The sequence below is a fragment of the Gavialis gangeticus genome, unplaced genomic scaffold, assembly GCF_001723915.1.
Source record: "Gavialis gangeticus isolate Ggan-Ray unplaced genomic scaffold, GavGan_comp1, whole genome shotgun sequence".
In the NCBI taxonomy this organism is placed as follows: domain Eukaryota; kingdom Metazoa; phylum Chordata; order Crocodylia; family Gavialidae; genus Gavialis; species Gavialis gangeticus.
In genome coordinates, this window is record NW_017729033.1 from 37,250,134 (window position 1) to 37,266,852 (window position 16,719).

Consider the following 16,719-nt stretch of genomic DNA (forward strand, 5'->3'; position numbering starts at 1 on the left):
TGGCAGGAAAGAGTATTGGGGTCAAACGACCCCAGCAAGGTGTTCATCTAGCCTCCTCTTAAAGACCCCCAGGGTAGGAGCCAGCACTTCTCTTGGAAGTTGGTTCCAGATCCTAGCCGCCCTGACAGTGAAGTCGCACCTCCTGATATCTAGCCTGAATCTACCTTCTAAGGCCACATAAAACATTCCTCAAACTTTCTTTTTTTAAATTTTCTTTAATACTTTACGTATGCAACTTTCATTTCATTATGATCATATATTCTTCAGCTTCATTAACTGCTTCATTTCCTAAAAATTGGCAAGATTTTAGATGAAGGAGGCTTACTTTCAACTTTTGGTGTAAAATAAATAAATACTCTTTCTTCCTTACAGTAATCATCCTCTGTATCAGGCAACAATTAAAGACAGGCGTGCTAGCGAACTGACTGGGCTTCCAATGACCTACACTAGAGACTCAGGCTCTGCATCTGCAGTAGATGTTTGCAGTGTCATCTCTGCCTACTATTTTTGCTCTCTTTATAATAGTCCCATTTTGTACAGGTGTTAAATGTCGACCCTCAGCATATACAAAATCAAATGCTTTGAATTCTCAGAAAGGGTATTCTAGCTTAACAAATATATACATTTGTAACTTATATTTACACAGGCCAAAAGAAAGGATGGAGGAAATATTTTTTAAAGTGATTTAGGTTAATATGACTCTAAATGTTGAATATTCCAGGATGCTGCACCAGGAAGTGTTTCACATAGAAAATGCCTTTTTTAAAATATCAGTTGAAATATACTTCTGTAATCAATAATGATTCTTTTTCCTCTCAGCCCAATACCCAACTAATTCCAATTGAAGTCAACATCCAGATTTCCCAGCCAACTTAAATATGAAGATTGGCAATGAAGAAATCCCCCCTACATGGGCACTCTGTTAAAGTTTTCTGTTAGGACCCTTTTGTCATAAACGACTTTCAGCGTTTTTTTCAAGGCATTGATACCTATCATCCACTTCCTTTTGTTCCTGACAATACAGCGCTGTTGTATCACGATTGTTTTAGGAGTGTCCCCCAGCAAGGTTTGCCCCATAATCTAGAACAAGATCTCTCCAGGTTTCAAAGTTGACTTTTTCACTGTTGGCCACATTCAGGGAAATCCCTTTGACCTTCAAGCAAACCTTTCCCCCAGACAACTTGTACCCGTAAGTTTTTGGACCAGCCAACACAAACTCTGTGATGCGGTCATCTGGTGGGATTTTGCTGGTGAGCTTGCCTAAATAATCGCCTAGCGGGGGATTCCAATCTCCCTCACGGCTCACAAATATCACAGAATCTGTGTCGTGGTACAGACACTGGTCTTGCAAGCTGTCTAACAGCTTGTACAACTCTTAAGTGTGCATAAGCGGTCGTGAAACAGGCTATAAAGATGTTTGTGTTACCCAAGAGGGTGTAACATTTTTTGGCGTGCTTCCAAAACACTCAGGCTGCCTCATCATCAATAAAGTTGCAAGATGAAATTTCATAGGCGGGGGGAAAGAGGGAGCCAAAGAGTTCTTCAGGGTCTCTAGCGATGCTGATGTTGGGCAAGTTGGTTCTCTGACTGAATTTACCCCACGAAGAATTTAGAAACAATTTTGTTATTTGGTGCTTTGCGGGGTTGGGTTTGATATGCTCTGGCCATAAGTTCATGCCTCTTTGTGCAAAGAATTGGCCATGTATCTCTCTTGTTTTTCTTGGTTGGTACACCAGGCGGGGTAACCCAAGGCTTCCTGGTTCTGTCGGAGATGCATTTTTACGTACCGTGAAAAAAGGGTGCTAGAGCTCTCGGCAAAATGCCAGACTTCATAAATTTGAGCTACTCTGTACCCCTTGGTGATAGCTTTATTCAGTTCTGGTGTGCACCACGTTCCAAGGAGGGCCCTCTCTTCATCAGTGTGGTCGCACTTTTGCTGTCTTGTTTCCACGTAGAGATGGCACAGTGTGAACATAAGTTTCCCATTCACCCTGGTGGGTAGCACAGGGAAAAAAGGGTTTCATGGTGGGTACAGTTTCACCCTGGCTATTCCAGAATAGCTCGACAGGGGTTGGAAATTGTCATGAATGATTTCAGGGTATTCCCTCATTTTGTTTATGAAGGGGTAAAAACTGGTAAAATTGCAATAGTGTATTTGTTCCCCGGGTTTAGTTTGGTAATATAGACATATGGCATTAGTTCTCCCCCCAAAAAGAGCATCCCTAGGCACCAGTGAAGAAGGCAGCAGGGTTTTGTTTAAAAAATCTGCCAGCTCCCCATCCAATTCTAAGAGAGCCCTCCACTCATGCTCCCAAATGGTCCTAATGGTAAACCCTTCTCTCTTGAGATAATCGGTCTTGTGAAATGCCTGATAATTCAGAAACCCGAAGGTAGTCCCTGTCAATGGGTTCTGGTCTCTCTCATTGTAGCAAGTGACACAACTGTGGAAAAACATTCTTTAAATTCAAACACCATAGGTTCCCCATCAATGTTGACATAGCCATCTAAAAAATAGGGGCCTACCTGAAATTCGCCACCTGGTAAGGCATGTCAAATTTGAACATTTTTTTCCTCCAAAATGTACATTAGCCACTGGATAGATGGGGTTGAAAACCTCTTTTTCTGTCTGTGATAGTTGTCTGGGGGAAGAAGCTCTATGGTCTGCGGTTCCAAAAACATAAACATGGCCATGCAGACAGAGGCCAGTGTAGTGTATTGGAAAGGATCTATGCAGCATTCTACATTGGTCATATGTGCACCCCCAACATAGGTGTCACGGCGCAGGGTCCTGTAGGATGGCGGTGATCTCCCCAAGGCACCCTTTCGTGCCAGGTTGGCCCAAAGGGCACCCTCGATTCTCACCTGCCACATCTTTGATGGCAAGATATAAATTAGGGAGGCTGCCTTTTTGTTGTCTTGGACACGGTCTTGTACTCTCTGACTCTGTGGGTTCCTGGACCTCTTGTGGATCCCGTTCTACAATGGGTGATTTGGGGCACCCTAGCCTTATGGGCTATGTGTGGCTCCAACCACCCCTTTACCACACCCCAAGCCTCGCAGATGGAACTGATGTTGTTCAGTCTGGGCCTTGTTATAATGTGGCCCCCTGGCCCTCCCTGGGCTCTCCGCAGCCCCTGTCTTGCACTGCACATCACTGGGCGCTCGGGCTCTCCACAGCCCCTGTCTCGCGCTGTGCCCTCTCTGGTGCTCAGGATCTCCATGCTGCCATGGACCCCCTATGAGGCCTCCTCCAACCCCTAATAGCCTCACCCAAACCTCCGGTGAAAACAGCAAACAAAACACAAGCCCCCTGGGCTATAACATAAATCCTAGCCACCCGGCTATAACATTATTCCAGCCACCTCAGGGGTGCTCCCAGTCTCAGAGCTGTACCTGCAGTCTGGCCACTCCCGTCTGCTTGCTCTGGGAGAGCTCCTTCCCCCATGGCTACTGGCGGGGAACTGCCCTCCTGGCCTCAGCCCTGGGGTTTATGTGGGCCAGGCCCTGCCCCCTTCTGGTCAGCTGACCTCTGGCAGGTGTGGGCCACTATCTCTCTCTGGTTGCCCTGGTGACCAGGAGCTGGGGCTCCCCACTCACTGCGAGGGCTCTCTCCCTAGCAGTTTCCACTCTAAGGAGCAGGGCACCTAAGTGCTCTGCGACAATAGGTCAAAAAGTCTCTTCCTCAAACAGTATTTCATTATGCCATAAAAGGAAACGCACACAAGAGACTTCATGAAGATTTTACGTTCTTGACTTGAAACAGGACCTGATGATTCAATGCCTAATTGTCTTCTGAACTCTTCAGCCTCATACGGTCCCTGGTCTCTGCAGAAGCATATGCTTCCTTCTGGTGTACTGGTGAGTAGGCTTTCTGGAGTCATTAAAAAGGCTTCATCTAACTGCAAAGGAGTTCAAATAAAGGACTTAGTTAGCTGCTGTTTAATAAGTCCTTAGCTACTTCCAAACATGCACATACTATGAAGTGAACCCACACCACTACTCTCAAAATCTAAGAGCCCCCACAACCATGCTTCAAGTCTGTTACCGGTCTCTCCTCTGCAATGACCTCTACTTCACATGCAGGCTCTGGCACAAAGATACCATCTTCCAAATTCTCAACGTCTGCATTGGGCGCCTGGGCCTCCTCCATTTGCCTGTTCATTGGGTCTTCCTGAACAGGGGCAGGCGTCTTAAAGAGTATTTGGGGTAGGAGCCTGGCCTCCTCCTCAAAACTATTGCTACGGTAATGCTTTCTATGAGGCTGTCTTGGGGCTGTGGTGAGTAGGCATACAGGCATTGTGAAAGAATTCATATCCACCCCTGCTTGCTTAGCACCATCTCAGATAAACAGAGGGTCATTTGGGAAAATGGATAGACCTGGTGGGGCTTGCAGCCTAAATCCCACTCCCCTCTACCCACTCCAATTGGTTCAGCGTCATTCTTGGGAGGCCCAAGGCCTCTGAAACCCCTGCCAATTGGCTGGAGGTGGTGGGGCAGGTTGTTAGAGGGGTCACACCACCCCACTGTCACCCCATAGGCCATGCCTGTGCTCCAGGGCAGGCTAGAGCAGTCTGGGACCTGATAGGTCATAGCTATACCACGTGATCTAGGGTGGTTCTTGCAGCATGAGGGGTTGGACTTTGGGGGTCTGCATGGGCTGTCCTTCTGAAGTCATGGACCATGTGGTGGTGGTGTCACATACCCCATGACTGGGGGTGTGGGGCATAGTTGCTGATGTCACACACCATGTGACTGGGGTGGGGGTGGGACTGATGACACCACGCACCGAATGACTGGGGTCAGGGGCGGGGCTAGTGATGCCACACACCGTATAAGGGGAAAGGGGGCAGGGCTAAGGGGGCAGAACTTCCGGACCCACCCACCTGTCACATTTGCATTGAAGGGCGGTGAGCCTATATGCTACTGTCATGATAGACATTACACTTTACAACTCAATAATGCGTTACAAACCATAACATGATACAGATGCATGGGGTTAAATCTTGTTTAGGGCCCTGATCATTATGTGATAGCTAAAGCTCAATGGACGTAGTTTAGCCGAACCAGATGTACTTGAACCAGGTTCTGTAACTGGTTTTGTAACATCTATCCTGCAGATATGATTTAGGGCAGTGGTCACCAACCAGTGGGTCCCAATCACCTGGTTGATCACAGAGCCTCTGACAGGTCCCTGACTGAGATCAACTGTCAGAGGCTCTGTGATCAGGAGCAGCAGGATGCATGTGTGGAGCAGCTGGGACATAGTCCAGGACTGGAAGGATGGTGGCAGGATGCATGTGGCTGGGCTGCGCTGCGCCCCCTGCCACTGAGGCTGGCTTGGGTGAGTGAGGTTATCCTCCTCCATGCCCTACCACCCTGTGGTGAGGGAGGGAGTGTGGCAGAGGCTGGGGCAGGAGCAAGTGTAAGTGGGGCTCTGGTTAGGCCGGGGGGGGATCAGAGCCCTGGTGGCTCGTCCAGGTATATGGGGTGGCTCCCGCCACTGCATGCACCCTGACAGAGGCCTGGGGGGCATGTGACCCTCAATCTGTGCATGGGGATAGTGGTGGCTGCCACTGCATGCTGGACTGTTTTTTAATTTAAAAAGTGATCGCCTAGCTAAAAAGATTGGAGACCACTGATTTAGGGTCTGTCTGCATTAAGAATGATATAATTTGTCCACCACATATAACTCCAGAGCCTATAATTTCTTCTTTCCATGCATCCTGGTTGTGGGTGGGTTTCAGTGAGGTTAAACAGATAAATCAGGTTTTTGTTGCTGGAAGTGCAAAGTACTTAATTATCACCTTGGTATTTGCCAACTTGAAAATTCAAGTAGCCAGTTGAGCTAGGAGATTTCTGCAGTGGGATCCTGGACAGACACAGGTGTCAGATGGAACTGGTATTTCCCAAAACTGAAAGTAGCCACTTGACATACACAATAGTGTGATAGGCAATGCATTCTTCTAGGAGGTTTCCCTGTCATCCCTCTCATCCTCCAAGCAATCACCCTTGGGGTGGGGGATGGTATGCTTAAAGGCCAAGCTTAATCTGGAGTGTAACATGTATTGAAACTGCTAGTTCTCTGCCAGGAATAATGGCAAGTCCCATAAACTCAGATCGTCCAAATAAAGACGGTCCTATTGCTACCAACATTGTGCCAACACTGAAAATTCAAGTATGCATACAGATACAATTCAAGATTGTAATGGTCTCAGCAATGGGAGGGGCAAAACTTCCATTTATGATATTAATACAAAAGTTAGACACCTTGTTAGGTGCAGTGAAGGAAGTGTTAAGGTAAGAAAAAGAAGAAGTTTTTAGCTCTATAAAGAAACAATCAAAGTATAAACTCCCTTTATGTATAGCAAAAGAGTTTTCGTTGGAAAGGTAAAAATGATTCATAGATTGTAAGGTTAGAAGGGACCTCAGAAGATCACTGGGTCCAGCCCCCTGCACCAGGCAGGAAAGACAGCTGGTGTCAGCTGACCCCAGTGAGGTGACTGTCCAGTTTCCTCTTGATATTTCCAAGGTAGGCAATTACACCACCTGTGAAGAGAGCTTATTCCACACTTTGGACACCCTTATTCTGAAGTAGTTTTTCCTAATTTTGAGCCTGAAACGGTCTTCCAGGGGTTTGTACTATTATGCCTAGTTTTCCCCAAGGGTGCCCCGGTGAACACTTGTTCACCGAGCCCTTGATGCACACCCCTGATGTAGTGGCAAGCTGCTACCAAGTCTCCTCCTAGCCTACTTTTTTCAGGCTGAAGAGTCCCAGATCCCTCAGCCTTTCCTTGTATGGCTTGCCATGCAAGTCTCTGATCATATGGGTGTCCCTTCTCTGGACTCTCTCAAGCTTTAGCACGTCCTTGTGAAAGTGCAGCACCCAGGACTGGATGAAGTACTCCAGCTGCGGTCTCACCAATGCCAAGCAGAGTGGGAAAATCACTTCTTTGGTTTTGCTGGAGTTGCATCGGTCGATGCATGCCAGCGTATTTTTAGTACTGCTGGCTACAGCATCTCACTGCCTGCTCATGTTCATCCTGTGGTCCATTATTACCCTCAGTTCCCTTTCATTCATAGTGCTGGTCAGGCTGCCGTTGCCAAGCCTGTAGGTAGGTATGCAGGGGATTGTTCATCCACAGGTGGAGCACTTTACATTTCTTAACGTTGAACTTCATCTGGTTCCAGTCCGCCCAACTTGCAAGTCTGTCTATGTCTGCCTGTATCTGCAGCCTAGCTTCAAGTGTGACCATGTTCCCCCGTAACTTGGTGTTGTCCACGAACTTGGTCAGTGAGCTCTTCACCCCCACATCCAAATCATCAATGAAGATGTTGAATAGTAGGCCTGTGCAAATAGGCAACTATTCGATTCAGATTTGGATTTGGACGATTCAATTAGGAAAAGATTCAGAGATTTGGCTATAGGGTATAATGGGGAATCAGTGAACTATCTATAACTTTGATGTTTGTTGTCTGATTCAGAAGAAACCTGTAGGGATGGTAGCCTCTACTGAGGGCATGAAATCTGACAAGTTTCAATGTGATAGGTGGAGGGGTTTCTGGGAAACTGCACCTCAAAGTCCTGAAAGCAAAACTCATGTCACAGGTCTGTGTTAAGCAACAGTGGGGTGAAAACTGCAGGAATGGTAGCTCTTGCTGAGGCCACAACACCTGCCAAGTTTCAAGGAGACAGGTGCATGGGGTTCTGGGAAACTGCACCTCAAACTGCTGACAAGCAAAACTCATGACATAGGTGACACTGTGTGTGTGTTAAGGCACAGGGGGGTGAAAACTTCTAGCGCCAGCTGTGGCCACAAATCCTGCCAGCTGTCTGGAGCCCTGAACCTCTGGCCGCCGGCAGCCAAAACTCGTGACATGGGTGCTTGTGGGACTACGTGTGTGTTCAGGTGCACCCTTCCTGGCTCTGGGGCCTCTGCAGCAGTGTGCCCCTATGAGGCCTCCTCCTCCCCTACTGCCTCAGTTCAGCCCACCACTCTAAATGATGGCAGGTCAAAATAACTTAGCTGGCTCAACTTGCAGGAATGGTAGCCCCTTCAGAGGGCATGAAGTCTGCCAAGTTTTAAGAAGATAGGTGCAGGGGGTTTGGGGAAACTGCACCCCAAAGTCTTGAAAGCAAAACTCATGTCACATGTATGTGTTAAGCCACAGTGGGGTCAAAACTGCAGGTTTGCTAGCCCCTGCTGAGGCTGAGGCCTGCTAAGTAGGAAAAACTACTTCACAACTAGTGTGTCCAGACTGTGGAATAAACTCCCTCCAGAGGTAGTGCGATCACCTACCCTGGAAATCTTCAAGAGGAGACTAGACAGTTACACTGATAGGGTCACCTGACCCTGCATTGTCTGTCCTGCTTGGGGCAGGGGGCTGGACCCGATGATCTTCCAAGGTCCCTTCTGGCCTTACAATCTATGAATCTAGGAGTGGCTGGAGCCTAAGTCTTAGGAGATATGGCTTTGAAACAGTTTCTTTCAGGCCCCAGAACCTTCCTGCACCTATCTCTGTGACAGCTAGCAGGCTTCATGGCCTCAGTAGGAGCTAGTAGGCCTGCAGCTTTCATTCTGCTGCACCTTAACACACAGTGTTAACCATGTCATGAGTTTCGTTTGTCCGCAGCTTGAGATATAGTTTCCCCCAAACCCCTGCATCTATCTCCTTGAAACTTGGCAGGCTCTGTGGCCTCAGCAGGGGCTAGCATGCCTGCAGTTTTGACCCTGCTGTGGCTTAACACGTACACATGACATGAGTTTTGCTTTCAAGACTTTGGGGTGCAGTTTCCCTGAGCTCCCTGCACCTATCTCCTTGAAATGTGGTGGACCTCATGCCCTCAGAAGGGGCTACCACTCCTGCAAGTTTCATCCAAATCAGGCCAGAAATGATAAAGTTATAGCCTGTTTTGACCTTCCCCATTATATCCTACGGGTGAAATGTTGAAACAGTTTTGCTGTTTTGACGGAACAGAACGGAACAGCTATTTTGAATCGAAACAAAATTTGAAATGGGATGCTGTTGCATCGAAACGTGGAAACGCTGGTTGAAACAGAACGCTGCCATTTCGCACAGCCCTTCTGTCTGCCACCAATCATGTCCAGAGACACAGGCAGGGGAGTTGTGCAGAGAGTAACATGGAATTTCCCCCAACCACATCAGGCAGCAGCTGAGGAGACTCACTCATTTCTTGGGTTGAAATCATCCCACACCTACCACTGAGCCTACCCAGCTCCTCTTCTCTTATTGTTCTTTTTTCCTTTGGAGACCATCTTTTTATTCTATGCACGTACAGCACCTGGCACAATGGAATCCCACCCCATGGCTGGGGCTGCTATATGCTCCTGCAGGATAAATACGGATCATATCTGAGCCTGACACCGGCATAAAAGGGACTGAAAAATGGGAGACGGTTTAATGAATACTTTCAAATAGGTCAGAGCTTTCCTTTAGTTGAAGTTTGTGTGACTGTTTTTTTCCCAGTTTTTCATCTTTCTTCCTCTTTCCTCCCCTGCTGCTGCCTGCAAATGTGTGCACCTTGAAAGAACAAATGTATGTATTTATTGTGTGTCTGTGTATTTGGAAGCATGTGAATGGCGAGTGAGTTTGTATGTGTGCTTCTGACTTCCTAAGATACAGGCATCTCAGGAGTGACAAGTGAGCAAGATTTAATGACTCATAATCCTCTCATTTCTCTGTCCTGAGAGCATTTAGACACAACCAGTTCACTCCAGACCAGGGCACAGAGGCTCAAGTGTCTAGCTTTAGGAGTGTCCAGGATCCCACTGCTGAAACCTACTAGCTCAAGTGACTACTTTAATTTTCAAGTTGGCAAATACCAAGGTGGTAATTGAATACTTTACATTTCCAGCAAAATCAGCAGAACCTGTTTTATCTATTTAACTTCACCCACACCCATTCCACAACAAGGAAGTGTGGAGTCTCTGAAGCTACACCTGGCGGATGAACTATGTAGCTCTCAATGCAGATAGAACCTAACATTGTAGGCATTACAAAACCAGTTACAGAACTGGGTTCAACTACATCTGGTTCAGTTAAACTACATCCGTCGAGCATTAGCTATCACACAATGACTGGGCCCCTAAACGAGATATAACCCCATGCATGTGCATCATGTTGCAGGTTGTAACAGATCATTGGGTTCTAAAGTGTAATGTCTATCATGGCCTATTATGTCTTGTATAGTTGGGATTACAAGGAATGTGGAAAGGAGTTGATCCCTATTTCTCATTCCTGTGTTATTAAATTCCTTTCACTAGCTAATACCTTCATTCATTTATCTTAAAACGTTTAAGTAAAGTGGCCAGAGCACCTTGCGGGGCAGCAAGAGATGCAGGTTCAACTTCCTTTGGTTGGGGTGCCTAGAACCTGGATTTCCTACTCTCAGGAATAGTGATGTATTGGGCATGCACAGGATAATCCTATTCCACTATAGGTGGAAACAGAAACCAAACTGTGTGCATGTCCCACTTAAGTACATGAAGGTGAAATGGGATTTAGTCCTTTGTCCCTTTATAATTGTAGTAGTAGTTACTTTTGCGGGAGATTTTGAACAAAGCATGTATCATTACTTTGCCTCCAGAAAACATCAGTAGTCTATTTGTTTTGATCGTTGCAGTGAGAAGAACTGTTCTGAGTTGCTGGAAGCATTTAAAAAGGCTTTTATGAACAAGGATCCTTGCAACATTTTACCATCAGACTATGAATTATTTATTAACCTGTCACAACACTCAATTCCACCTAACAAGGTACTAATTATCTGAGTTACACGAGACAACCAACAACATCTGCCACTTCCTGGACTCAGCAGTCAGAATTGAGCAAATTTGATATCATGAGTCACAGTCTGTCTTACTGACTTAAAGATCTAGTTACTCTGTGTGTTACTAACTAAAAGGTTTAGTTAGTTCTTGTCCCCCAACAGCTGTAGAGTGCAAATAAGATGTGATTTAGTCTTTACCTATGTGACAGTGACCATGGCTACATATGCACTTTACTGCAGAGTAGACTAGCTGCAGAGTAAAGTGTCACTGTCTACATGTGCAATGCTATTAGGTATCAGTAAACTAATTTATGCCAGTGTAAGATAGTATTGTTTCTGACAGTACTATCTTACATAGGGGTAATTTACTATAATTAAATGCAAATTTAGATGCTGACCATGGGCACAAATTGAACCCAGTCACCCCAGCCAGCTGGGTGCCAAGCTACTACATGTCACCTAGCCACACAGCTCTGCACTTTCAACATTTTTGTGCCCCATCCAGCCCCTCCACCACCTGACACTGCCACCTGCACCCCAAGTCTGACCCTCAAGCCCTCTGCCAGCCTGGGCCTGCTCCGCCCCAGCTCAGATTCCTGCTGTCCTGGGCACACATTTAGACATTGTACCTGGGAGTAGTTTACTCTGACTCAAACTGCTCTGAAGTTTATTGCTTCACACTAATTGCATGTGTAGATGCACCCAGTATTTTTGAACACCCGCATCCAACTAACTCTAGAATTTCAGGGAATGCTCTAGGCGTCAGTGGCCAGAGTTCTCTACTGATTTGAGGAAAATGAGAAAATAGAAAGAGTGAAAAATGGGTGAAACGTAGAACTGCTGGCACTTTCTCAGCACAGTCACAGCTCTGAGGACCTCTGCCTTTGGTTGAGCTGACTGCACATTCAAGGGGTCCCTTGCAATTGCCTCAGCATGGTAAGTAGCGATGCTGTGAGGTGCAATGGGCATCCCTTCTATTTTAGGGACTTCTTGAAGTCCCTCACCCTCTTTTCTCGTCCCAATCCCACTGAAGTTTTCCCACAGCTTTCTCTTCCCTCACACCCGTATCTTCCACTCACCTTCCTGACAAGTACTCTGTAGATCCCACTTTTTCCCTTTCTCCCTTTTCAAAGTCTCCCATTCTCTCTGCCAGCCCAGTTCATAGGATCATAGAAAATTATGGTTGGAAGGGACCTCAAGAGGTCACCTAGTCCAACTCCTTGCTCAAACCAGGACTATCCCCAACTAGATCATTCCAGCCAGGGCTTTCTTCAGCCAGGCCTTAAAAACCTTGGAGGATAGAGATTCCACCACTTCTCTGGGTAACCTGTTCTAGTGCTTCACCACCCTCCTAGTGAGAAAGTTTTTCCTAATATCCAACCTACACTTCCATTGCTGAAACTTGAGACCATTACTCCTTGTTCTGTTATCTGCCACCACCGAGAACAGTCTAGCTCCATCGTCTCTGGCATCACCTTTTAGGTAGCTGAAGGCTGCTATAAAATCCCCACTTAGTTTTCTCTTCTGCAGACTAAATAAGGCCAGTTCCCTCAGCCTCACTTCATAGATCATGTGCCTCAGCCCCCTAACCATTTTCCTTGCCTTCCATTGGACTCTCTCCAATTTGTCCATATCTTTTCTGTAGTGGAGTGGCCAAAACTGGACACTCTACTCCAGATGTGGCCTCACCAGTGCTGAATAGGAGGGGAGAATCAATTCCCTTGATATGCTCACAATTTGCCTACTAATATAGCTCAGTATTTATCAGCCTCGGCAACAAGGGGACACACTTGGCTTCTATTCAGCTTATTGTCCACTGTAACACCCAGGTCTTTTTCTGCAAAGCTGCTGCTTAGCCAGTTGGTCCCCAGCCTGTACCAGTGCATGGATTGTTCTGTCCTAAGTGCAGATTTAAGCCAGATTTACAAAGTAAAAAGGGCAAATTCTGTTTCTATCACAAAAGCATGAAGTATTCCCTCAGTAACATGTTAAAAACCATTTGTGAGATTCTGACATACATAGAAATATCAAGAAGTGATTTTACATATTTTTTGCATTTACATAATAGCAATGCCATTGCATAAAAATACCCAAGTACTGGTTTGATTAGTTTTTAAAATTAATTCTGTTTTCTTTACTTAGTCTCTATTCTGGGAAAACAACCAATTTCTAGTCAGTAGCTATGCAGCTAGAACTCATCGATATATGCCCCTAGGTGATACTCTAATTGGGGCCTTTGGAGACTTGCTGAACTGGTGTGGACAAGCAAACAATACTGGTAAGACAATAAATGATATAAGTTGATTAAAAATTATGGCAGTGGCTTAAAAGATAGGTGGATGGCCTGTAGTGGAGGTATGGGTCTGCTTCCTGATCAGTGAAATCAGGGCTATCTTGTATAACATTTTACACTTTATCTATATCTGAACAACTCACTGAAGAACTCATTTGGAGGCATTACAAAGGTAAATTTATGTCTCTTTTACTGGTCCTGCCTGAAATCCTGAGATCCTATCCAGTTTCACAGCATACTTTATCTCGGCCTTAACCAACGTACAGTATATGCTTTTTGGGCCAGAATGTGTCATTGATCAAGTGTAAGAGCTAGTACATGCAGAGAAATGATGCAGAACTGTTGTGTATTCTTATCAGGTGCCCAGCCATATAAGCCTCTATAGCCAGTGATTAAGCAGAAACACATCCAGGCATCTTCTCATGCCACTTCAGATTTTTCTTTGTTTGTCATCTCCTCAGTTACGTATTTTATATATCTTCCCACAGAAGTAGATGACTCCTGCCCGACCACAGAAGAATGTGAAAATAACGCAGTAGAATCTTTCTGGCGGATTGCATCAATCAATGTAAATTATATAGGAGTTTACCTTCCTTGAACATATTTCTAGGTAGCTCAGAAATATGTTACCCATCATGTAGACATAACTGTAGGCCTGATCTAGCATAGGATGGAAAAGTGTGATGATAACAAGGGGAGCTTAACCGTGATGAACTAAAACATGTTAAAATTGCCATTTGCCTCATCTATACTAGCATTTAAAGTGTTCATTAACTCGTATTAAAATGTACAATTTTTTCTTCATGAAGATAAAGCCAAAGAAATTTGAGCTGTGAAGAAAGACGCTAGTCTGGCAGTTAAGTGGAAGTTTTATCTGCCCAAGACACTGTCACTTTCTCTTGCAGCAATAAGGCTTACCGTTTATAGATAAGCCTGGTTTAATATTTTACCATTTAGTTACATGTGATTAGATAAGCTATCTTTTGCTGTTTCTCCAGTGACTTCAGCAAAATTATTCCAGCTGTGTATTGTTCTAATTGCAGAGCAAGTAGAACGCAGAGTTGCAGTGCAAAGCTTTTTGTACTAATCTGCAAGTGTCCCTTGACCTTGCCCCAGATTTGTTAGATACTCTGATGCCTGGGCATGGGCCAAGTATTCAAGTACTAGCTGGGATCAGTTTTAGGTGGGAAAAAAACACCACCACCCCTCTTACAGCCATTCATATCCTCTTCTGCAGCTGCCAGCTAGGATGCCAGTTTTGATGGTCATTTTGGCAAGCAGTGTCTTCACTGATGAAGTGCCATGTCCATTGGCCATGACTACTTAATTGTAGCACTAAACCTTACATTAAAAAAAAGTCTATAGGGGATGGTCTGAGAAATAATCTTCTCTTCTCTATTGCAGTATGCAAAGCAGAGTTCTGGAATAATACATGTCATGCTGAATGGTTCTGCAACAGGAGGAGCCTATCCAGTTAAAGGGTAAAAGAAATTAAAACAACCCCCCCCCCCCAAAAAAAACAACAACAACACAGGACTATATATGGTCTGATCTCAGAAAAAACAAAAAACAAAAAAACAAAAACAAAAAAAAACACCAAGTGTTTGGGGACTGCACCATGCACACCTGTGGACAGGAATAATTCTCAGAAGTCCATAGCAGCACAGTCACTCTTATATTTTAATTAGACAAGAATTTCAGAAGTACTTATATGAGATTGATAAGACTTGAGCTCCTGAGTATGAAAGTCACTTTGAAAATGTGGTTCAAACTCCTAGGGGAGTCCAAAAAATAGAATTAGCTGCAGGCAGACATCACATACTCCACTGACAATTGCATCAGCCTAGTATAAATCAGTCAGGAACAAAGAGACAGGCAGCTAAATAGGTTAGCTGCACAGAATAGGTGACTAGTATTATATCCCACCACAGAATAATGACAGCCATCACAGGAATTACTGTGGGAAATTTTGGGACCGGCTTTGTAGAAGAGATCAGATCACAGAGGTCTGTTCTAACCTTTACTACAAGCCTTGTACCCAGCACAGTACTAAAAAGTAAAAAACTTAAGAAAGAAGAAATTCTACTGAAGTGAGTTTGTGTCAGGCTAGGCAACAGATGTTTTTTAAAAAGCCAGTTACATATGCAAATAACCACAGATAACATTTTTTGCAGCCTTTAAACCAGCCTCCCTCCCACATCCTAATTTGGCCATAATAGTTTGAATTAAATCAATTTTGTATATGCCTCATACATATCCAGTCCCTTCACAAACATTTAGGTATAAGAATATAAAAAGACTTTTTCAATGACAGAAAGTTTTTAAAATTTATTACAGAAAATTTCACATAATACAAATGCAGATATTTCCAGTGCTCTTTTCAAGAAAAAAAGTGATCCTGTCAAAATGATACAATGTGCATGAAGAAATCACTGCCTAGGACACCGTCATGTTCTCTTGCAGCAACAAGGTTTACCATTTATAAATAAGCCTGGTTTAATATTTTACCATTCCATTACATGTGAGTAGATAATGTATCTCCAGTGGCTTCAGCAAAATTATTCCAGCTAGGTATTTTGCCCTTCGGACACAGATAGCGTTCAAGAGTCTAACAAACCATGCCTATGGAGGACAATCACGGGACGGGGTTCCCAAGAATGGCTGTGTTACCCCTAAGGCCCCTTGACCATGCCAATTTGGTCCACTGCGCACTCTCAGTTCTAGCCCGCCATGTCGTGGTGGATTTACAGTATATGAAGGCTGCCTTTAAGTCCTCTTGGACATGGACTGATAGACTTTCTGAACCCCATGGGTTCCCAGACCCCTTGTGGGTCCAGCTTCAAAATAGATGTCACAGGACACCTCAGCCTTATGGACTATATGCATGTCTCCAACTGCCTCTTTACCATACCCCAAGCCTTGCAGATGGTACTGGCATTATCTTGCCTAGGTCTCATTATAATTTGGCCCCTTGTCCTCACTGGGCTCTCTGCATCCCTGTCCCTGCACCCCTCAGTACTGGAGTCTCTGCACCCCCAAATGCCACACTCTCTCTGATGCCAGGGTCCCCCAGTGAGGCCTCCTCCTTCCCCAAATAGCCTCACCCAAACCATCAGTGTTATAAAACAACAACCAAACATAAGCCCCTGGGTTATAACATAACACAAACTGCCCAGCTATAACACAATTTGAGCCACACAGGGCATGCTCTGTCCCTTAACAATACCAGAAGCTGCACTTGCAGTCAGGCCTCTCCCCTTCACTTCCTCTAGGAGAGCTCCTTCCCCCTTGGCTGCTGGCAGAAAACTGCCCTCCTGGCCTTTGGCCTGGGGTTTACATACGAGCCAGGCCCTGCCCTTTCTGGTCAGCTGACCTCTGGCAGGTGTGGGCCCACTAGCTCCTTCTGGCTGCCCTGGTAACCAGCAGCTGGGGCTCTCCCCCTAGCAGTTCCAGCCCTTAAAAGGAGCAGGATACCCTAGTGTCCTGCGACAAGGACTTTCCTTCCAGGCTAGGATGGGACAAATGGAAAAAACTACTTCCATGTGGTTTTATGTGTTTTCATAACCCTATGATTTATTTATACAGAGTGACATTTGTCTTGTTTTTGTTACTCTTACTTTAGAGAATGTCCCCCCCCCCC

General features: G+C 45.3%; 1 protein-coding gene across 1 annotated transcript in view; it reads left to right on the plus strand.

Moving 5' to 3' along the window:
• The window catches only part of LOC109303956 (ADP-ribosyl cyclase/cyclic ADP-ribose hydrolase 2-like), a 42,186-nt gene that overhangs the window by 18,497 nt on the left and 6,970 nt on the right, over window positions 1–16,719 (plus strand). The window contains 4 exon segments of the mRNA XM_019526366.1: window positions 10,643–10,772; window positions 12,929–13,064; window positions 13,568–13,647; window positions 14,484–14,560. Coding sequence (XP_019381911.1) covers window positions 10,643–10,772; window positions 12,929–13,064; window positions 13,568–13,647; window positions 14,484–14,560 — 423 coding nt within the window.